General features: G+C 58.6%; 1 protein-coding gene across 2 annotated transcripts; it reads right to left on the bottom strand.

Moving 5' to 3' along the window:
* Positions 1-5338: 5338 nt before the first annotated feature.
* Positions 5339-22257, bottom strand: MYO1G (myosin IG). 2 transcript variants are annotated; one of them, XM_021079181.2, is made up of 22 exons: positions 22119-22257; positions 20425-21452; positions 20118-20211; positions 19240-19405; positions 18927-18980; positions 17632-17727; positions 17255-17374; positions 16429-16653; positions 16180-16325; positions 15630-15744; positions 15293-15463; positions 15033-15103; positions 13357-13431; positions 13021-13153; positions 12061-12227; positions 11617-11824; positions 9022-9245; positions 8309-8453; positions 7353-7457; positions 7042-7155; positions 5682-5836; positions 5339-5592 (listed from the first exon to the last, which is right to left on the bottom strand). In XM_021079181.2, the coding sequence occupies exons 2-22, from the start codon at positions 20462-20464 to the stop codon at positions 5436-5438; spliced, it is 2781 nt and encodes a 926-aa protein (XP_020934840.2). In that variant the 5' UTR covers positions 20465-21452; positions 22119-22257; the 3' UTR covers positions 5339-5435. The 2 variants fall into 2 exon arrangements, with proteins under 2 accessions (XP_020934840.2, XP_020934837.2); XM_021079178.2 differs by having other exon boundaries at positions 20425-20633.
* Between the last annotated feature and the right edge of the window lie 859 nt (positions 22258-23116).

The following is a 23116-nucleotide window of genomic DNA, read 5'->3' as shown; positions in this document are numbered from 1 at the left end:
TCAGACCTAAAACTATCCTTAACCTTCACCCTAACCCTAAAATTTAACCCTAACAGGATCACCAAGCCCTACTTCTATTCTTTTTTTTTTTTTTTTTGTCCTTTTAGGGCTGCACCCTCGGCATATGGAAGTTCCCAGGCTAGGGGTCAAATCAGAGCTGTAGCCTCTGGCCTACACCACAGCAACATCAGATCAGAGCCACGTCTGCAACCTACACTACAGCTCATGGCAACCCCAGATCCTTAACCCACTGAGAGAGTCCAGGGATTGAACCTGCATCCTCATGGATGCTAGTCAGTTTCGTTTCTACTGAGTCACTACGGGAACTCCCCCTACTTCAATTCTTGACCCCAATATGAAGTCTAGCAAGATTCAGCCCTAACCCAATCGTTAACTATAACAACAACTCTCTGATTCCTGCCCCAGAAACTTCCATATGCCCCAGGCATGGCCAAAAACCAAAGCCAAAAAAATCCCATGGCTCTCTGTAAACCCTAAACTTGATCCTAAATGGAGCCCTAGCTATATAGCTGAGACAAACTCCAGCCCTAATGCTAACTTAACCCCAAGCCCAGTTCCAGCTCCAGCTCTAAATTTATCCTTAAACCTAATACTATTTCAACAGGAAACTTAACTCTGACTTTAGTCCTCAGCTGAGCGGTCATAAACAGTCCAGCTCAACTCTCTCACTATATTTATATTCCACTATATGATAAAATTAAAAGAACCGTGCTGTCTGATAGACACTTTTCCCCCAAAGCGGCTGTAATGTTGAAATTCTAACCAGAAGCCACGTGATGGTTTTCAGAGAAATTGGCATCCTTTCCAGGAAGGCGCCCTTTCTGACCCTTTGGTCCCATTATCAGATCCTGGTATGATCTTTGCTGGAGTTCTGCCAGAGTGCACCCAGAGCTGACCTGAGTTTTGGGGACCGACTCCTACTAACCAAAAACTAACAGGTGAATGTATAAATCAAATCACTGGTCTTTAATTTACTGGGTTCCATTTTTCCAGTGATTGGAAGTGTCATGAGACTGTCGCTAGGACCCAGCGTCCCACTTTCTTGATGCCTGTGTTCAGATGACACCCCTTGGGCTTGGGGCAGGGGTCCCCCCTAGGGGAGTGGATGCCGATTAGCCCCGGCCAATGAGAGACTGAACACACAATGGCCAGACTGTTTATCAAAACAGACCTCTGACCTACAAGCTACAGCACCCCGCCCAGGAAGCCAGAGGCTGTAAGTCACACTTGAGGGAAGAGCCAGCCTGCTGTCTCTAGGGACAACCCAGGAAGCCACACAACAGCCCCTGTTACAAGCGACTCCAAACGGCCAGGACTTGGTCAATAACTGACTGCTGCTTCCCCAAGTTCTGTCCCTTCTTCCAACTCAGGACCAACCAGAGAAAGCCAGACACGCTCCCCCAACCGATCACGTGGGACGCCCCCTTCTGGCGAGGGCGCCTCTGGCTCCCCCAGGCCCACAGCCCCCTTCAGGGCACCCCTGAGCCCTGTACTCCTCCAGGAAGCCCTCCTACTCCCCTGCCAGCCCTGAGTCTCTGCCAGACCAAGGGATGGGGTGACTCCCTCACCACAGCCAGCTCTGGACACACGCCTCTGCCATCCTCATCGGTTGATCTTTGTGTCTTTCCACCCCGGTCAAGCACATGCCATCTTCCCAGCCAGCAATAAGCTCAGGCACTGGCACAAGCTCTGACCCTGGATGGGGGTTTCTGGGAAAGATTTCCTCCCTGAAAACGGGCTGCGAGGAGGACAAGCCCCCTCCTCCCTTGGGTGCAGCCCTGTGAGCACTGAGGCTTGAGGGATTCAGGGCAGCCAGCGTGCATCCTGGGGGGTGAAGCCCTTCTGCTGATGGGATGGGCTCCAGCACTTAACTCGGGGGGGGGGGGGCCGTGACCTGCCACAAAAGCACTCCCGTGGATTCGCCTGGTGCGCAGACCGGGGCCAGGGCCTCGAGGGGAGGCAGAGGACACTCCTCGGTGGAGAGGCTCAGGCCCAACTGATGGTGATCAGGAGCAGGATGCCAGATGCTTGTCACTTTCTTTTTTTAACCAACCCATCAAACCGTGGGACTTTTATTTGAATCTTGTAGATGCTTATCACTTAAACTCTTCTTTCCAAGACTCTAGGAAGACCACTCCTCTCCTATGAACGTTTACTTGTTTCCAGACACGACCTGAAACTGAACAGCCACAAGGAAGGTCCTGATCACTCTGGCAGCTTGGCCTCCCCGGCCTCCACTCTCTGGCCTCTAACTCCATCCTCGTTCCTGTCCCAGCAGCAGGCCCATTCCTGACCCTCGCAGGGTTTTCAGACGCAGGGGCTGCTCCTTGCCCTGGCGTGTCACCTCCACGCCCAGCCTGCTGTTGAGACCAAGCCCCACTCAGCAGCCCTGGTCCCTCTGCTTAACCTGGGGTCGTGGCAGCAGATGCGGTTCTCCCTGCTTTGGGGAGGAATCCAGCCTGGCTGACAGCAGAGGAAAGTCAGGAGCTTCTGCCCTGCTTTAGTCACTTGGAAAATGTGCTGATTGCTTGGTGGCATGTTTTCGAGTCTTGTAAACGGAGGGATGGAGGGATGGAGGGATGGAGGGATGGAGGGATGGAGGGATGGAGGGTGGGTGGGAAGTGGGGTTGCGGATGCTACTGCACCCCACCGAGGTGGGGACCTTGTGTTTCCTGCTCTCTCCCCACGTGCAGCACTCTTCTCTGGAACAATGTGGGCTCAGCTCAGTGAAGATTTAAACAGAACAGATGGTCTGCTTGTTTGGATTTGGCTTCTAGAATATTCTAACCTTTTGTAGCTCATAAGGGTGTTTTTTTCCACCCCTAAGTAAAAAGTAGAAGCTCAAGCACTCTGGTTGTGGCTCAGCCGCTTAAGAACCCGACATAATCTCTGTGAGGATTCGGGTTCGACCCCTGGCCGTGATCAGTGTGATAAGGATCCGATGTTGCTGTGAGCTGTGGTGTAGGTCACAGACTCGGCTTGGATCTGGTGTTGTTGTGGCTGTGGTGTAGGCCAGCAGCTGCAGCTCTGATCTGACCCCTGGCTGGGGAACTTCCATATACAGCAAGTATGGCCCTAAAAAGCAAAAGCAAACAAACAAAACCCAAGAATCCAACTGCAGCGGCTCTGGTGCCTGCAGAGGTTTCAGGTTTGGAGCTGTGGGTTAAAGCATCTGGTGTTGCTGCAGCTGCAGTGTAGTTGCAGCTGTGGCTTGGATTCAGTCCCTGGCCCAGGAATCTCCATATGCTCAGGTGTTGTCATAAAAATTTTTAAAAATCACCACTAAATTTAGTGGCTGAAAATAAACTTTTTTTTTTTGGCCGCACTTGAGGCACACAGAAATTCCCAGGCCAGAGATCAAACCCATGCCACTGCAGCAACCAGAGCCACAGCAGTGACAATGCCAGATCCTTAACCCACTGAGCCACCAGGGAACTCTGTAACAACCATTTTATTGCTTGAAGATTCTACTCGAAATCTACTGGTCTTGCTGGTGGGATGGCTCTCCATTCCCTTAACCTGTCTCTTTCTCCCTCTCCCTCAGGGCCTCTCCTCTTTCACGTGGCCCCACCTCCTGATTAAAGCCACACCCAAGGCCAGCCCAGACCACAGGACGAAGCCTGCACAGGTGTGGACATCCACGGGAGGGGACACAGGAATGGAGCTGGACTCTGATTGAGGTCCTGCTCCTTGAGAGCCAGCCATCCCATGCCAACGCTCAAGACAGCAATCTCTGTTGGCAAAGGGAGTCCCCTACTTACAGGGGGCTCTGCATTGATGTGGCATGGGGCCTGTGTGCCTGTCTGTCCCTGGCTCTGTCCTGCTCAGCAGCTGGGTGGCCCCAGCAAGTCACGGAACCTCGGTTCCTGCACCTGCAGCAGTGGAAGATAAAGGGAGCATCCACCTCACAGGTAGGGGGTGAGGAGATACTGCCAAGCGCTTAGCATGGTGGCACGTAGTGGGTTTTACATGTCAAGTAAAGTAATATATGTGAATTGCAGGATACAAGGTTGGAGCCCAAGAGAGAGCCTTTCTCTTCCTAGCACGTCACCCCTACCCCTCGGACTGGATCTCAGAATCCTGCAGGTGCGAGAACCTGCCTGGCAGCTGCGACCTTTCTTCCTTTGGACAAACTGTGTTTGGCTCTGGGCCCTGAGCTTGGAGTGGTCCCCAGCAGGGCTGGACCCCCAAATATTGCCAGGTGGTGTGTGCAGTGTCCTGCCTTGGGCTCCGTGAAGTTTTCACTCCCTCGCTGAGCCCTTCTCTTCTCAGCCAGGCAGCTGAGCTTCTGAGAAACAAGAAACGTGAAACATGGGAGAATTTGGAGAGGAAGCAGGAGGTGCTGACAGGCTCTGACAGGCCACACCCACAGCAATCATAAAGGGCCAACGCGTGAAAGGGGCCAGAGCATTTTTTTTTTTTTCTTTTTAGGGCCACACTTGTGGCAAATGAAAGTTCCCAGGCTAGGGCTGGAATTGGAGCTGCAGCTGCCAGCCACGACCACAGCCACAGCCACAGCCACGGCCACAGCCATGCGGGATCAGCGCCTAGTTGGCAACCCACACTACATCTCATGGCAGCGCCGGATCCTTAACCCACTGAGCAAGGCGGGGGATCAAACCCTCTTCCTCATGGTTCCTAGGTGGGTTTGTAACTGCTGAGCCATGGCGGGAACTCTGGTTGGCTTTCTAGAGAAGCCCAGACACAAAGAAGGGCTCTCAGACTCTGGAAGTTCCTGGCTACTGGTCCAGAGGTAGGGTTCCCAGTGACCCGCATACCCAACACCAACACAGCATCTGGGACAGTGTGTAGCCCTAGTCAGCCAGCGGGGCTGCTCTGTGCCCCTAGTGTATGCGCTGAGACCCCCAAGCTTTCTCAGTGGCCCACTGGGAACAATGGCGCCCTGGAGGGAGACAGAGACCCTGGCTGTGGGTCAGTATAAACCCACAAACGGGGAGTTCCCGTCGTGGCACAGTGGTTAACGAACGCAACTAGGAACCATGAGGTTGTGGGTTCCATCCCTGGCCTCGCTCAGTGGGTTAAGGATCCGGCGTTGCTGTGAGCTGTGGTGTGGGTCGCAGACGCGGCTTGGATCCCACTGTGGCTGTGGTGTAGACCGGCGGCTACAGCCCCAATTCACCCCTAGCCTGGGAACCTCCATATGCCGCGGGGGCGGTGCTAGATGAAAAAGACAAAAAAAAAAAAAAAAAAAAAGTGTAGTCTTGGATGCAGGGGTCAGCGGAGGACACTGGGGTGACATCTGCCAAGTTGGCAGCGGCCGGAGACCGTTCCCCCACGGACACAAGCGCACGCCAAGCACCGACACAGAACATTTTATTGCACAGCGCCGCTGCCAGCTCGCCCGGCGTGGGCGCCGCTGGAAACCCCTCCGCCCCGGGTGGAGCCGCGCCAGCTCAGCAGCTCGGCCACAGGAGGGTGAAGGCGCCGCGGCTGCAGCGGAAATCCGGCTCTGGCTGCTCCGGCCTGGGCTCCACGGAGATCAGGCGCCGCGCCCCGCGCTGGGTCAGGGGGATGCAGTCGGAGACCCGCACCTCCAGGGGCCGTCCCTCCCTGGAGCGAGCAGAGCCGGGAGGGAGGTCAGGGTCAGGGCGGCAGGACCCCGCGGCCCCGCAGCCCCCCGCGCCCCCCGCGCCCCTCACCCTTGGCAGTGCGAGGCCAGCACGCCCACCAGCTCCCCGACGCGGTTGTCCAGCGGTGGCCGGGAGCGGTGCAGACACACCACCAGGTCGTCGTAGCCCCGCGAGTGCACCACCACCAGCTGGTCCCGCCCGCTGGTCACGCTCAGCCCGGTCACCTGGGGATGGGGGGGCCTCAGCGTCAGGGGTGCCCCAGGGCCTCCCCCCACCCCGCACCCAGCATCTGCCCAGGCCCCACCAATCTCTCCCCACCCAGCACCTAAAAGTGCTGGCGCCACTGAGCAGCTGGCCTTTTCAGTTTCGTTTCCTTCCTTCCTCTATTCCTCCCTCCCTCCCTCTCTTCCTTTCTTTCTGTCTCTCTTTCTTTCTTTCCTGCCCTGTGGCATATGAGGTTCCTGGGCCAGGGACTAGATCTGAGCCACAGTTGCCACCTAAGCCACAGGTGCAGCAACACTGGATCCTTAATCCATTGTGCCCAGCTGGGGATTGAACCTGTGTCCTAGTGCTGCCAAGATGCTCCTGATCCCATTGCTCCCCAGTGGGAACTCCAGGTTTTCTTTCTTTTTCATTGCTTTTCTTTTTTCTTGTTTTGCTTTATAGGGCTGCACCTGCAGCATATGGAAGATCCCAGGCTGGGGGCTGAATTGGAGCTACAGCTACCAGCCTACACCACAGCTGCAGCAACACCAGATCTGAGCCATGTCTGTGACCTACACCACAGCCCGCAGCAATGCCAGATCCTTAATCCACTGAGCGAGGCCAGGGATTGAACCTGAGTCCTCATGGATACTGGTTAATTCCTTACTGCTGAGCCACAATGGGAACTCTCCCTCATTGCATGTAAATAGCCACCTGGCTGTGGCCACCGTACCAGATGGTCCCCCACCTTGCCAATTATAGAGACCCTCAGCATCCATCTCTGACCTGGGTTGCCCCTTGTCCTCTGCGAATATGAGCTGCAACTCCGGGGCAGAGGGGTGAGAGAGAGGGGACAGGGTCCTACAGGTGGCAGCTACATGCCACATGCCGCAGCCAGGCCCGTGTGGTCTGGGTGGTGGGGGAGACCCCCGGGCAGGTGCAGATGTGGGGAAGAGGGCCCATTTGGCATTTGGCTCTGCAAAGAGTGGAGCAGGAAGGGGCGGGGAAAATGAGGGTGAGGGTTTGGGACCGACACCCCTGAGCAATGAAAAGCCTCCGCAGGCTGTTCAGTAGGGGTGGGGCGAGGCTACCATCCTGAGCTGATGCTGAATTCTAGAAAGCCCAGGCCATCCCAGGCAGACGTGAGGGGAGGAGACGGCAGTGCCCGGCAGGACCACCGGGCAACCGAAGCCCCAGGAACGCCTCCACCCCCCACAGGGCTCACCGCATCCAGGGGCACGGTCCGCATCACGCGGTACTGCCGGCCTGGCTCCAGCTTGTAGAGGTGCCGGTCTGTGAGCAGCAGTGCCCGGTCCCGGCTCTTGTTGAAGCGATTCACCTGCGGGACAGGTGCTTTCAGGACCACTTGCCTGGCCCCCGTGGGCTCCTCAGCAGGTGTGGCTGGTGGCCTCCCCTCCCTGGGGCTACCTTCCCACTGACCGGGTTGGTCGTTTTCAGAGTTTCGGGAGCAGCCGTGGAGGCTCTCAGCTGGGCCAGGGCTGCCACACGCCCCGCACCCCTGCATGTGCTGCTCACCTTTCGGACGTGGCTGGAGAAGAGCACAGCCCCAAAGCCATCCTTCTCCCTAAGCGTCTTCAGTCGCTGAGCAAACAGGCCTGAGGCTGTGGGGTTGTCTGTGGCCTGAGGACAGATGGGGACTGCTTGGGATGGGGTCTTGGGACCATGCTTGATAGTGACTGACAGGGACCCCTGGGAAACTGGCACAGCTACCTTTTTCTTTATTTTTTTCTTTTTGCTTTTTTTTAGGGCCGCACCCGCGGCGGGGGGTCTAATCAGAGCTACAGCTGCTGACCTACACCACAGCTCACGGCAATGCCAGATCCTTAACCCACTGAGCGAGGCCAGGAATTGACCTGCAACCTTATGGTTCCTAGTCAGATTAATTTCTACTTAGCACAGCTATCTTTGACTTCAGAAAGTCCCATCAAGCCATGCGCCAGCCTCCCAGTGGGTCCACCCACCACGCTGGGTTCACCGAGGGCCCACCGCACAGACCCCTGCAGCCCTCCACACCCACCCACCGGCTCTGGTTCTCAGGCCTGGACAGATGCTAAGATGGAATGGGCCAGCCGGGACCTGGCTCTTCCATGCCAAGCCACCCACCTGGGCAAACCTCGCTCCCCTGAGGCTTCATGCCCTGTAGAACCAGGCCAGGAGCCTACTCACAGTACCCGTGTGAGCCAAGGGGAGCCATGGCATGGGGTGCCGTGAAGGCTGTGCCTAAGAAGGGGGGCTGTTGACCCGAGAACACAGGAAGGGGCGTAGGAGTGGAGCAGAGAGGGAGGTGCTTGGTAAAGGCCAGGCCAGCTGGGTCTGGGTGACTAACCCTTAACCTTCAGAGCGAGAGGTGGAAAAGAGAGGTACAGCCCACCGGACAGCCAGGCCCAGGGAGAGGACAGCTAAGGACACAGGGGGAGGTCTCTGTCTCGAGCCCCTCCTTGGCACCCAGCCCCCACAGCCCAGGCACTTACGGAGGACAAGTAGTCCCGGGCCCAGGCCCGCCGGCAGCCCCAGTCCTGCCGTAGCTCCTGCAGGGCCGCCATGGCGGCCACCTTGGCCTTGATCTGAGCCATGTCTGAAGGGGGAATATTCTTTACCAGCTGCCGGGCCCGCCACCTGGAGGGGGCCAGGTTGGTTAGATGGACCCCCGTGCAGGCCTCACCCTTCCCCCCTCCTGGTTCTGCCCTCTCCCCCAGACACACATTAATGCCTTCTCATGTCCCTTCCCCCACAGGAGAAGGCCAAGCCCCTCGGCCTGGCACTGGCCACCCTCTGTGACCCACCCTCCCTGCTCTCAGTGGCAGGTGGCCTCTCCTGCCCTGAGCACGCTGGTTGCCCTTCAGCTCTTCTCCTCGAGAACTCCTACTGAGCCTTCAGAGCCCTGCTCAGTTGCGGTTTCCTCCACCTCTGTCTCTGACCCGCCACCTTCCCCGCAGGCCTCTAGCAAGGAAACAGAGGCCTGCATCCCTCCAATGTCCAGCAGCGTGCTGGGGTCATTAGGAATCTGCCACCAGCTGTGGGGTGTGGGCAGTCAGCTGATCCACGCAGCCCCGTTTTCCTGCTTATGCAACGGGACCATGTGTCTCCTAGCTGGCACCAGGGAGTTCTGATGACTTGGTTCCAGGGTTCCGTGGGCTCTAGCCGCGTGGGAAGGAGCGAGGGGGTGGTGGCAGAGGGCGAGTACCTGCAGAAGAGGGCCTGGCAGATGTCTTGGAAAGGCTGCAGCACGGCGGGGGGCTGCGGCCAGACGAGGTCACGGCCATAGTGCGGGGGCTGCCGTGCAGTCTGGAATTGCCGCTGCAGCTCTGTCAGGTGAGCACGCACCTTATGCCTCCGGAACCAACGCATGATGGTGTAGACAGCCCGCAGTCGCCGGCAATACCGCCTGGCCAGGGTGCCTCGCCATGCCTGGGGGGGGTGGGGAGGGGGGAGCAGCCCTCTGTCAGGCCCTGCAGGCCCCGCCTCCCTCACCCTAGGAGACCTTGAAATGGAGCGGCACCCCAAGAATGTAACCATCGAAACTCAGAGGCCCTGAGGCAACTGGAGACCCTAGGAGGCAAGCAGCCCGGCAGACCCAGCAGAGATTAGAGCAGACTTAAGTGATGTCGCCCTTGACTGCGATGTGTGGACCCTGACTTGAGCAGACTGAAGACACGATTCCCCAGCCGTGGGATCACAGACTGGACAGAACAGCAACGAGTCAGTGTGAACTCTCTAAGTCCCGTTTCTGCGATGGTATGGGCCACGCTCTTAAAAACAACCCCTGTGTGTTAGAGGAGATAGCAGAAGTAAAAATGAAATGCGGTGTGTCCTCACTGATTGACTTGGTTTTTGTCTTCTTTTGTTTTTAGGGCTGCACCTGTGGCATATGGAAGTTTCCAGGCCAGTGATCCAATCAGAGCTGCAGCTGCCAGTCTACACCACAGCAACTCGGGATCCAAGCTGCATCCAAGACCTATGCTGCCGCTTGTGGCAAAGCCGGATTCTTAACCCACTGAACAAGGCCAGGGGTCAAATCTGCATCCTCATGGACACTATGTTGGGTTCTTAACCCACTGAGCCACAAATGGGAACTCTGAATCCTGGGTTTTTAAAAGATATAATAGGTAATAGCGGGACATTTTCAGATATTTGAGTTTGGCTTGCATATTAGATATTCAGATTTGTAGATTACGTTTGATCAGCGTTGGGTTTCTGGAGTGTGCTGATGTCAGGGCGGTTATAAGGTGAATGTCCTTGTGCTTTGGGAGAATTTGGGAGTCATGACTCTACAGAGTTCAGGAGAAAATGCAAATACATGCATATATGAGTCTCTTATGTGGGAGTGGAGAGAGCAAGATAAAGACACGAAGACAGAGAGACAGAGACAGGGTTGGGGGAGCACACAGTTGTAGCAATCCAGGTGAAGAGTAATCATTGTATGAGTCCTTCCACTTTTCTGTAGGTTTGAAATGTTAAAAAGTTGGGAGTTCCCAACTTGGCTCAGTAGAAACGAATCCAATTAGTATCCATGATAATTCGGGTTCGATCCCTGGCCTCACTTAGCGAGTCAGGGATCCGGCGTTGCCGTGAGCTGTGGTGTAGGCCGGCAGCTGCAGCTCTGATTCGGCCCCTAGCCTGGGAACTTCCATATGCCACGAGTATGGCCGTAAAAAGCTAAAATAGGAGTTCCCGTCATGGCTCAGTGGTTAACGAATCCGACTAGGAACCATGAGGTTGCAGGTTCGATCCCTGCCCTTGCTCAGTGGATTAATGATCTGGCGTTGCCGTGAGCTATGGGGTAGGTTGCAGATGCAGCTCGGATCCCACGTTGCTGTGGCTCTGGCATAGGCTGGCAGCTACAGCTCCGATTCGACCCCTAGCCTGGGAACCTCCATATGCCGTGGAAGCGGCCCAAGAAATGGCAAAAAAAAAAAAAAAAAGAAAAAAAAGCTAAAATAAATAAATAAATAATAAATGAATAAAAAGTTATGAGAAGAGGTGGGAGAATCCTTATCTTTTGAAAATACATACTGAAATGATTATAAATGAAATGATTTGCTTCAAAATAACTGGGATAGAAGTGTGGTGTCTTTGGAGTTTCCATCGTGGCTCAGTGGTTAATGAACCCGACTAGTATCCATGAGGACGCAGGTTCGATCCCTGGCCTTGCTCAGCGGGTTAAGAATCTGGCATTGCCGTGAACTGTGGTGTAGGTTGCAGATGCGGCTCGGATCCCGAGTTGCTGTGGCTGTGGTGTAGGCCGGCGGCTACAGCTCTGATTCGACCCCTAGCCTGGGAACCTCCATATGCCACAGGTGCTGCCCTAAAAAGAAAAAAGGCAAAAAAAAAAAAAAAAAAAAAGGCGTAATGTCTGAATGGTTGATGCAGGCCAGTGGGAGTGTGGGGATTTAGTATATACCAGCCTGGACACTTTCCAGGTCTGAAATCTCTCAGGATAAATAGACTAAAAGAAGGGGGGGTAAGAGGAAGGAAAGAAGGAAGCCAGATTCCCTAATATCTTGTTTTGAGCAGCTGGGCCTGAGGCTGGCGGCCACAGGATGGCAGCGACCTGAACAACATTCACCCGTTTTGCTTAAGTCTGTTTCAATCTTGGTTTGTCACCTGTGAGCAGCAACCCCCCATACTTGGAAGTGTGCCTTTGGTCCCGTCAGTGTGCCCGCACGGTCCCCTAACTCCCGGTGGTCCCCATCCGTCTCTCCCCTCCCCCACCGGGAAAGCGCACAACGCTCTCCTTGCCATCCCCCACCCCCTCCGTGACGGGCGTCCAGCCCCGCACCTTCTGCAGCAGCAGCACGATGATGGGGATGAGACATGCCCGGCTCTGCTCCAGTGTGACCAGCGTCCGGGGCGAACGGATGAAGAGCTTGCTATGGCCAAAGGCCACGTCCCCCTGCAGCCCGTGCTGCTCCAGGAGGGCGCCCACGGCCGCCTTATCGGAGCCCAGCAGGTGGTTTGGCCACGTGTACTCACAGGTCATCTTGTACCTGTCACAGCAGGACCGGGTCGTGGGCGCTGGACGCAGGGGAGCGCGTGGCACCGCCCCGCCCACGGCCCGCTCCCTCCTCGCGCCACGCGCACTCCCACCACGCCCACCCCAGCCCGCGCATCAGGTGGCCTGATGACTGTCAGTGCCCCAAGGTCAGCAGCACTGACATCTGAAAAGCTCTTGGCTGCGGCTGGAGCTCCTCAAGCAAACGCCCACGGCGGAGAGGGGCCGTACCTGAGCAGGAAACGCGGATAGGGCTGGCGGGAAGCGAAGCCAGCCCTACGGACCCGTACATTCTCCAGCAGCCCCAGGTATGCGACCTGGTGGCGACAGTGGCCCTCGTCCAGCTTCTCAGCCACCTTATCCTCATTGGGCTTGATGCAGCGGACATAGAAGGGCTCCTGTAAGGGACAGAGGGCACGTGGAGAGGCCAGTGTCACAGCCCCAGGGTCACCAGGCAGGTGACAGACAGCAAGTGAGCTCAGGCCTGCCGTCTCCCTCGCTCCCCTGCGACCCGCCATCTGCATGGAGAAGAGGCTCTCCCAGCGAGAGGGGGAGGCCAAGAGACCAAGGGCAGGCAGAGAACGTGGTGCCAGGAGGAGCTGGGGGATGAGAGGATGGAGGGCAGAATGGGACCTAGGAGCCCAGTGCCCAGTGTGGGCAGGAGGCTGGGCCCAGGACCAAGTCCGAAAAGGCAGCAGCGAGCCCCATCAGCCCTTCCGCTCACCCTCCCAGGGGCCGGGCTGAGGGTCTGGATATTCTGCTGTGAAGCCAGCCCTGGCATCTTCCCACTGCCCCCTCTGTCTTTGGGCCCCAAGCTCCACAAGAAACGAGTGCCTCTTTCCTGTCCCTGTGGCCCCAGCTTCCAGAAGCTCATCCCGGCTCCAGGCAGGACCAAAGCTGGATCAACCCAAACTCTGAGCAAAGTCCCTCCCAGCCCACCCCCAAGGGGCCAACAGGGCCAGGGGAAGGCTGCTGGGACCCTGTGTTTACATAATCCTCCGCTCTGCCCAGGGCATCTTAACCTGTGCAGTGGCAGGTCCCTCCCCACTGGAGGGCGTACGACTCACAGCAGATGGGAAATGAACACCCTCCCTCCCCATGATGTACGGAGGTGTCGGGGGCCCAGCTTGACATCCAGGAGACAGAAGGCTCTGGAAGGATCCAGGGTGAGGGCAGGGGTGGGGACTGTACCTTGGAGGCCAGGTTTTCCACCAGGGCCACCATGGAGTTCTTGAAGAGCGTGCCGGCCGTCAGGGGGCGCTTAGTCACCTCTGTGATATCCTGCTGCCCGTCCGGCCACATGGCCCGCAGAGTGGGATCCGAGCTGTGGACACAGGCTGCATGCCCAGCTGCCCTCCAGGAAGACAGCTCGCACACCAGCTCGGCCACGTGTAAGCGTCAAGGCCTCAGCGTTGAACCTCAGGCTGCCCAAGAGGGTCAGACTGGAGCGTCTGAAGGCCCTTCCAGCCAAAGCCCCAGGGCCCTGGCCCTCTGGCATCCACATGCATGCCCAGAGAGCCAGCTCACCTGTTGTACAGCAGCCGCTTGAAGTCCTGGAAGAGGGAGTCTCTGTTCTTGTCAATGAAGCCCTCCACCGAGTACCTGGGGGGCCAGGGCCAGTGAGGAGGCAAGGGGCGCGCCCCCTCCCACCTGGCCAGCCTCCCTCCTTCCTCCCCCTCCCCTGCCTGCTTTCCTTCTTGTCACACAAGACCTGTTCCCTCACAAGTTTCTTCTCTTGACAGATGAGCCAAGTGCTTATGCTCACGGCTCTGTCCCATCACTGAATCCTGGCTCTAGCACATACAGGCTGTGTGACCTGGGAAAGTTACTTAAACTCTCTGTGCCTCAACAGACATCATACGCTCGGAACCGTGCCTACTGAAATTCCGTAAATACTAGCGATTGCAGTTACAACCAGGCACTCCGGAGGTGTTGGTCTGTTTTGCGCCTGTGGCACTGAGAGCCTCAGATTCATCGTCCCGACCTCTGACTGCTAGAAAACAGCACCAAAATCTACGTTTCAGAAGTTCCCGCAGTGGTGCAATGGATCGGGGTGCAGGTTCAATCCCCGGCCCTGCACAGTGGGCTCAAGGAGTCAGCATTGCTGAAGCTGTGGCGTAGGTCACAACTGCAGCTTGGATCTGATCCCTGGCCTGGGAACTTCCATATGCTGAGGGGCAGCCAAAAAAAGGAAAAGGAAAGAGTCACGGCGATTTCTGGAGGACACCCAGGGTCTTGGCACTCAGTGAGTGGCCTGAGGCGTCACAGTGTCCACCTGGCTTGGAAGCTGGTTAGAAACACAGCCTCTCCTCCTCTGTCCCTCGTCACCCACCCGCACCTCCACGTGCAGGCCTTGCTCAGAGGGTGACAAAAATGGATCCTGGGCTAGGAGGAGAGGTCCTGCCCTGGCTGCACCTTGGAATCTCCAGCCTCTCCCCTAGAAATGTGTCTTTTTTTACAGCTCCCCAGAAAATTCTATGATACAACTGGTGCTGTATCTTTTTTTTTTTTTTTTTTTTTTTTGGTTTTTTCTAGGGCCCCACCGTGGCCTATGGAGGTTCCCAGGCTAGGGGTCCAATCGGAGCTGTAGCCACCGGCCTACGCCAGAGCCACAGCAACGCGGGATCTGAGCCGCGTCTGCGACCTACACCACAGCTCACGGCAACGCTGGATCCTTAACCCACTGAGCAAGGGCAGGGACCGAACCCGCAACCTCATGGTTCCTAGTCGGATTCGTTAACCACTGAGCCACGACGGGAACTCCACTAGCTGGGTTCTTAACCTGCTGAGTCACAATGAGAATCCGAGAACTGCTATCTTAAAAGCCCCATTTCACGCCTTTCACTGGTGAATCTGGTGAAGGGCATATTTTCAGTGTCTTAAAAAGGGGAAGGGGAGTTCTGGCTGTGGCTCAGTGGTAACGAACCCGAGTAGTACCCATGATGACTTGGTTTTGATCCCTGGCCCTGCTCAGTGGGCTAAGGATCTAGCATTGCTGTGAGCTTCAGTGTAGACTGCAGATGCGGCTGGGATCTGGCGTTGCTGTGGCTGTGGTGTAGGCCGGCAGCTACAGCTCTGATTGGACCCCTAGCCTGGGAACTTCAGTGTTGCCATGGGCACGACCCTCAAAAGACAGGAAAGAAAAAAGGGGAAGGGGCTGATGGGAAGACCAGACACTCAGGGTGGTGGGAGGGGCTGCTTACGTGACATCTCCTGCATAGTGCTTGATCCGGAAGTCTCGGCCAAACTCCATGGTCTTGTCTGTGGGGCAGAGCTGTGGGCAGGGGACAGGCCAGAGTAAAGACACCGAAGGTGTGGGAGAGAAGAGGGGGAGACAGTCCTGCAGAGGAGGCCGAGCCATCAGCAAGCTCCCCACCCCAGACAAGGAGCATGTGGGGCACCTGCCAGAGCTGGGACCAGCGGGGGTGGGGTGGGGGGGCGACCGCCTGGGGCAGAGGTGCACCTGGCGGCTGGTGTAGTGTGGGTGGTGGCGGTGGTGCGTGTCTAGGGTCTGCAAGAAGATCCTGTCGGTGATGGGGCCCGCGGTGCTGCACGCCTCGTCCAGCACGGCCAGAATGCCCCGGTGTGGCCGCTCCACCAGGTCCACGATGGTGGCGTTGTTGAAATACTCCACCTGCCGCAGGGCAAGCAGGGCAGCTCCTGAGCCCGGTCGGCCAGCCTCTGCCCCACATTTCTGCCCAGCGCCCACTCCGCCCAGCCCTCCCCTGCACATCCTCCCGCCCAGTACCACGCTTCTCCCTCTGGGGTTTGCAGTGTGCGAGAATGGCCTGGGCACTCACGCTCTGCCAGGCGATGCCCTCCCTCTCGTATTCCTCCTGCTCCTGCTTCAGGATGAGCTGGATGAAGAGCTGCTGCAGCTTCTCGTTGCAGTAATTGATGCAGAACTGCTCGAAGCTGGGGCATGGATGGGCTGTTCAGAGTCATGCCTTGCCCACCCACCTTAGGGCTTTTGCTCCATGAGGGCTGGAGGCTTCCCCCCAGCTAGATCCCCTGAAGTTCCCCTAATGGCTCTGGAGCCAGGCGCCCTGGCGGCCTCACTCTGGGGGTGCATCTCCCTCTCTGGGCTGCTCCTTTACCTGCTGCCCCAAAGTCCAGCACACACGCCTTAGAGCGGATTTGGGCATCTCAGCAAGCGGGAGTGACCTGAGATCTTGCCTTTCTGGGAGCCACTGGATGGTGGCATAGCTGAGGCTGCCAGCCTGGGGCAAGGGACCAACTGCGCCAAATGCCAGACATTCTGCTCCCCAGCACAGCCAAGCTCCCCAGGACTGAGACGGTCCTGGAGGCTGGGGTGACCAGAGTGTATGATGTGGTGGCTGGACTGCCCACCTGTTGACAGGGAACACCTCGAAGCCGTAGATGTCCAGCACGCCGATGACCGTGTCCTTGCCATCGCGCCGGGGGTCCCGGCCCCGGGGTTCCATGACACCGTTGATCCGGTCCACCACCCACTCAAAGAGTCGCTGGTACACTGCCTGGGCAGAGGCCAGGAGCCAGCTGCTTCTGACTGCCTCTGGCCTTGTCTCCTCCAGGAAGGCCTCTTGGGTTCCCCGCCATCACCACCCACCCCCAGAGTACCTTGGCACAGGCGTCCCGGGCGTAGCTGGCCTCGGCTGCAGTGTGGCCCTTCTCAATGAGGTCCCTGCCTCCCGAGGCCACAGTGCGAGCCAGCAGGCAGCGCAGCACCATCTCCCGGGGTGTGGCAGTCAGCTCAGCCACGTGGTCCACCAGCACCTCCTCAGTCACCGCCAGGCGCCCCTGCTCCTGACCGCCCTCCTCCAGCTCCACGAACTCAATGTTTCCCTGGTGATGGGGGAACCGTGAAGCGTCAGGCCCTGTGTCTTGGGGAGCCCGCGTGACTTTGCTGGGGGAGAAGGAAGGGAGGGCAGGGACAGGGTATAGCAAAGGCTGGCTTCTGCCACATACACAACCGGAGATACGGAAGCAGTTCCAGGAACACACCAGAGGCTTCCCCCCCGGAATGTCATGGGAAGGATGCCACCGCATCCTGCTGCAGCCAGCTGCGTGCCGCCTATTCCTCATACTTCCGCAGAGAGAACAGAGGCCCAGAGATGCTGAGTCACCTGCCCAAAGCCACCCAGCTCTTAAATGACAGAAGCAAGAGCCATGTCTGCACGATGTTCAGCTTCACTAAGTCCAGACTGCCCTTGCCCGCTCAGTATGAGCTAATCTAGACACGGACCACGCATGCTCCGGGCATGCAGAGCCCGCGGCTCAGGGCCCGGCCTTGAGGGAACCCACAGCCAGAGCGACTCGCTTTCAGCAGAGCAAGGAGTGGGCCGGTTACGTGGCTGCGTTGTCAGAGGCCAGTCTTCTCTTGGGCAGGTGCCCACGCGGGCACCACATGAGGAAGTGGCCGCAGAGCCCTCACGGCCAAGCTCACCAGGTGCAGGATGGCAGCCAGGATCCGGCGCACAGAGGCCACCTCCTCGGGACTGAAGCCGATCACCCGCATGGCCTCCATCACTGCCTGGTAGTGGCTCTTCTCGTCGCTGTCCAAGACCTGGGGGAGAAGGGGCTCAGCTTCCCAGGGCCACACTGAGCCTGGATTCCTCTGTCCCAGCACGCGTGCTCAGCCACAGCACCCCGTCCCCACATTGAGCCACCCTTCCTCCAACACTGCCAGCCTGCTGAATCAGGGCCCCACCAGTCCTGCTGAACTAGTCACACCATCCTAGGGCCTGCTGAAGCCCCTGGTCACCAGCACCAGGGCGCTGGGATTAGGCGTGTTTGGGGCCTGGGCTCCCTGCCCCCACTCACACTGAGCCCCGCTCCCTGGCGGGTGAAATTATACAGGGCAGGGTTTCTCTGCAGGTGCAGTTCTTGCAGCTCCTCGTCCTCACAGCCCCGCAGCACCTGGAGGACCCCGACACCCCTCCGTTAGGCCCCTGAGCTCCAAAGACCCCACCCACGTACACAGGACAAACAGACACATCCTTCAACCACCACTGACCCGACCAACACATGATGTGGGTCAGCACAGTGACAGTGTGGACACTGCCTGGGTCCAGGAGAAGCCACTTCTAGGTCAGACATGGAGTAGACAATACCAGAGTCCAGGGAGACCCCACTTCATTGTCAGACACAGTGTAGACACCCCCCTGTCCACTTCAGTGGTCAGACACTATGTAGATACCACCTGAGTCCACAGAGACCCACTTCAGAGGGGCCAAGGTAGACCCCACTCATATCCAGGGAGATCCCACTTCAGGGAGTCAGGAAGAATGTAGATGCCACCCAAGTCCAAGGAGATCCCACCTCAGTAGGTTGGACTCTGGTGTAGACACCGCCAATATCCAGGCAGATCCCACTTCAGTGAGATGCAGAGCCCATGGTCAGGCAGGGTGCAGACACTGCCCATATCCAAGAAGAGTCCCCCTTAGTGGGTCAGACAGGGTGCAGACACAACCTGAGTCCAGGGAGATCCCACCACAGTTGGACTGAAACAGTGTAGACACCAGCAATGTCCAGGAGAATCTTAGTTCTGTGTTCAGACACAATGTAGACACCAGCTGAGTCCTGGATCTCATCTCATTGCATCAGACACGTGTATATGTCCGTGGGGTTCCCACTTCAGTGGTCAACAGGGTGTAGACATTGCCCATAACCAATGTGAAGTTAATTCCATGGGTCAGAAACAGTGTAGACCACCAATGTTCAGAGAGTTCCTCAGAGAGTCAGTGAGGAATGGTCAGATGATGTAGATACGCCTGTGTCCTGGGAGAACCCACTTCCGTGGTCAGACACAGTGTAGACACCACCTGAGTCCAGAGAGACCCCATCTTAGTGGGTCTTACTCGGTGTGGACACCACTAGTGTCCGGGTAATGCTATTTCTGGGGTCAGACGTGGTGTAGACACTGCCTGAGCCCAGGGAGACCCCGTGTCAGGGTCAGATGAGGTGTACGCACAGCCAATTCCAGGGAGTTCCGGTCCTGGTGTGAATGGGGGATGGGGGATGGCACAGGGGGAGGCACAGAGAGGGGGCAGGGAGGGAACCGAGTGGGGCAATGAGAAGGGCTTCCAGGCGGGTCCCTCCCGCCTGCTTCGGCTCACCTGGTAGAAGGAGTGGAAGTTCCTTTCGCCCACGTGCTGCTTGAGGACCCGAGACTGAGGAGAGAGGGGCAGCTGGACCCATGCCTGGGTACTGACCCCCAGTCCAGGGTACCTGCCCTAGAGCCCCCAGGGCAGTGCAGGTAGGCGGGTGGTGGCAGACCTGGCCACAGCGGGAGCCCCCCCTTTCAAACCTGGGACTTCAGGGAAGGTATGTTCTTGCCCCCGGGGTGCCTGCAAGTCCCGGGAGGGTCAGCATGGCTGGGGAGCGCTGCCTGGCCCCCCACCTGCCCGGAGCCTCAGCAGCAGAGCTCACCTTCTCCAGCAGGTAGCTGTGGATGTGTCCCCCGACGGGGTCTCCTTTGAAATCAAAGTTGATGTCCATGTACTTGCCGAAGCGGCTGGAGTTGTGGTTGCGATTGGTTCGAGCATTGCCGAAGGCCTCCAGCACGCAGGTGGACTTGAGCAGCACGTTCTTGACCCTGTGTGGGGCAGAGGGGCCGGGGCTATAATGCAAAGACCTCACAATGCGGACTGAGCCCTGGTCCAGCATCGCACCTGAGGCTTCCCCATCACACAAGGAGAGGGGGCCCCCCGGCAGGCTGTGGAACGGCCCTTGATTCTGAGACGCTGCAAGAGTCCCCTGTCAGGCATGATGTGGTGTAAAGCCTGAGCCTGGGCAGGCACAGGCCCTCCCTTCCCAGATCAAAGCCGCGGCCTGCAGTGAAGAGCTGTGTCTAGCTGCTCACCATTGACCTCCAGCCCCAGGAGTGGACGCTGCCAGCCTTGTGTCCTGGGGAACTTCCATCGCGGTTCCCACCCCACCCCTGCCCCGAACCCCACTTTATCCCACCTCCACAGGAGGAGCCGGGGCTCCCACACAGGAAGCTGCTCCTACAAATCCCCACGGGTGAGCAGATGGCAGGCAGGTGGTCTGGCATCCTGAGCCCTTCTGACCAGCTGGCCAGCCTCCCCACTGCGGGCGCTCTGCCCCTCACCTGCTTTCTATCCCCAGAGGAAGGGTACCTACGCCGGGCCTCGCCTCTCCCTGGGTCGAGAGGTCCAGGCTGTGGGTCACCTGGAGCCTTGCTGACAGAGGAGCCCGCTGAGCTTGGCCTGAGCTGGGGTCCAAGACGCCTCCTGCTCCCCCACCAGGCATGAGACCTGAGCCCACTGCCCCCGCCAGGTCCTCACCTCTCCACCTCGGCCCTCTGGCTGGGATTGGTGACGGCAGCGATGTACTGCATGATGTGCTTGCTGGCTTCTGTCTTCCCTGCCCCACTCTCCCCTGCCGGACAGATGGACAGTCAGAAGTTTTTGGACAGCCGGACAGTCAGAAGTTTTGGCCGCTTCCCTTTATCCAGCTCCCTGCCCCCCCCCACCCCCCGGACTCCCAGGTGCTCCAGTCACCTCCTCATCATTGACAAACGAAGACCCTGCGCTCTGGAGCCCGGGGGAGGCTGGGAGCCCGCGCCTGGGCCCCTGGCGGCGGGGCAGGTACCTGAGATAACAATGCAGGTGTCCCTGGACCGACGCTTCATCGCCCTGTAGGCGGCGTTGGCCACGGCGTACAGGTGGGGCGGCCGCTCGTAGAGCTCTCGGCCCTGGTACTTGGCGATAGCCTCGGGCCCGTACAGGGGCAGCTCCTGGTAGGGATTCACGGACACCAGCACCTCGCCAATATAGGTGTAGATGCGCCCCTTCTGGAACCTGGCACAGGCAGGGCCAGTCCTCAGCGCTCAGGGCCTCGGGGACACACACCTAGGTCCTGGGGCCTGGGACCCACGTGCTGGGCCCCTGGGGGGAGGGGAGGCCCACCCCCAGGGCTGAGAGCAGAGAAGGGGGCGGGGAGTCTTCCCGGTGCCCACTTGCTGGATGCCCCACCCCCCACGGCAGTGTAGCGTTGGGATCCAAGCTGCTGTCCACGAGGGTCCTGACCTTCCAAGAATCATGCCTACCCATTTTATTAATGGACTGACTTGCCCACGGCCCCGGCCCAGACGGCGGTGTGGGGGATGGGCTGGGGCACTGGGAGGAGGTGGGGGTGGGAAGCGGAGGGAGGGGCCTCCGGCTGTTTCCGTCTCGAGACCTGGGCGGGGACCCAGAAGCAGAAGCCAACCCCGCCCGGCCCCACCCAGGCAGCAGGGACCCGGAGCAGGGCTGACACCCGGCTTGCGGCTGCAGCGCCTCCACCCTCCCCGGCACCTCCCCAGACCTCTCAGGCCTTGCCTCCAGGAACCTGATCACCGGCCCGGGTGCCGGCGTCCAGCCCTCTCTTGCCCCAGGGAGGAGCACTGGCCCGCCGGCTCCCGTGGTGTCCCGACCGCCCTGCCCTGACGGCCTGTCCGGGCTTCCTCTTCCCCCGCCGCCTCTGACACGCGAGTTCCCCAGCTTGGCTCCCTCCACCCTTTCTCGACGACTGCCCGAGACCCCTGCTGGAGACACTGTCCCATCTGCGAGCTGTGCCGCCTGGGGCTCAATGTTTCATGGTTAATATGCAGGTGGTGCTACTGTCCCAGAAGCTAGTTCCTAAGAATGAAGGGGAATCATGCTTGGTTCTGTGCACCATACAAAAGAGAAGCTCATTTCCTGTCTGACTCTCCTCTCCATCCCACAGCCGTGGCCTTGGTCCAGGGCCAGTGCTGCCTGACTCCCACAATCTGGGCTCAGTGGGACCAGTCCCCAAGCTCCACACAGCAGGCTGCCTTCTGCTTCCCCTGGCTGTGCAGAGATGAAGCCAGCTCCTGGTGCGGCCCTATGTCACCACCTCTTCCCCAGCCTGCCCTCCACCTTCTGGCAAATGGGGTCCCATGTCACTTCTACCAGCCACACCCCAAAGCACCACACGTGCCCCCCCCCCGAAAGTGTCATCTCAACTTGTCCACTTGCACCCCAGAGCGGGACCTGGCCACTTCCCTGGAAGCTCTCAGGGCTCAGCACAGCCCCACAAGGGAGGGGGGAGCGTCTACCCGGTCTGGGTGCCTGGCACCTGCCAGGAGGAGGGGTCCGAGGCGCCTGGGATTTTGGGGAGGCACAGTTCTGGGGAGCCCGCTCCAGCACTGGCTGGCTGCCCTGGCCCTGAGGGGACAGTCCTTCCTGCCCTGATGTCCCCCAGCGATCACCCAGACGGTGGGCTGATGGATGGAGACCTGTGGTGGGGGAGGGGGAGACGGGGAGCCCGTGTCCTGGGCTTACCTGCGTTTCAGGTTCTCCATGAAATCCTCCATGGTCACTTGGTCCAAGAGCACAAAGTCGGGCTTGCCACACTCGGGGCCTTCCTCGTCCTCCATCCTGCCGGCAGAGGCACCCAGGCCAGGTTGCCTGACTTTCCTGTGCAGAGGGGTGGAGGGGAGGGGTGCTCTTGCCCCGGCCCAGCCCTCTCTGCCCACAGCCCTCCCTGCCTGCCGCCCCAGCGGTGTGGTGAAGTAGGAAGTGGGTTCTTTTGGCCCCGGGGAGGGGTTGTCCTCTCCACTTGCCGTCCCCTCCCCAGGGGCTCTGACCCCTGCTTCCTGGTTCCCCTCAGGGCGTGCCTAACGGTCGAGGCGGTTGAGGTGCTGATGCTCTGGACGGTTCCTGCTCGCCGTCTTTGGGAAACTCCGACCCTCTGTGAGCTCATCCTCTCCCCCAGCAGCGGGCTCTGCGGGGCCCGCCGGCCACACCTGAGTCACCTGTGGGACCTGTAAGGAGAGATTTCTTGACGCAGTCGTGGCTGCAAAGCCCCGTGTCTGTAAACTCTCAGACCTCAACACGAGGTGGATTTTAGGGTAAATGCCTTGATAAAGAGTAAAAAAAAAATGCTGACACAAGATCTGTGGGGGAGGAACCCAGGCCATAATTCCTCAAAGTGTGCGAGACCCCACTGGGACCTAAACGATTCATCACACTGTGCCTGAGTCTTGCGGCTGGTCCAGGCTTCTGGACGTTTTCCAGGAGGTTCCTTTGTGTCCTTGGGGCCCATCTGCCTGGCCCTTTTAGTAATAAGGCCCAGGAACTGCCCCAGGAGCCCTCCTGTCCTACCTCTGTGACATGAGGACTGTCACTTTGTTCTGTAAACCAGGCGGCCCCTTTAGAAATGGCCAGACTGGCCAGCTCTGATTTGACCACATGGCAGGGGTGGAGGGGAGTGGCAGCAGGGAGGGCAGTTCTTTCTCATCCCTCCGCTCACACGGGGGGATTTGAGGATTTGAGTCACC

The sequence above is a fragment of the Sus scrofa genome, chromosome 18 (genome assembly GCF_054392235.1).
Source record: "Sus scrofa isolate SSC_HxYL_T2T_F1_AM1 chromosome 18, Sscrofa_HxYL_maternal_Yorkshire_Landrace_v2.0, whole genome shotgun sequence".
Lineage (NCBI taxonomy): Eukaryota > Metazoa > Chordata > Mammalia > Artiodactyla > Suidae > Sus > Sus scrofa.
Note: the sequence above shows the minus strand (reverse complement) of the source record. Positions and strands in the feature narration are given on the sequence as shown.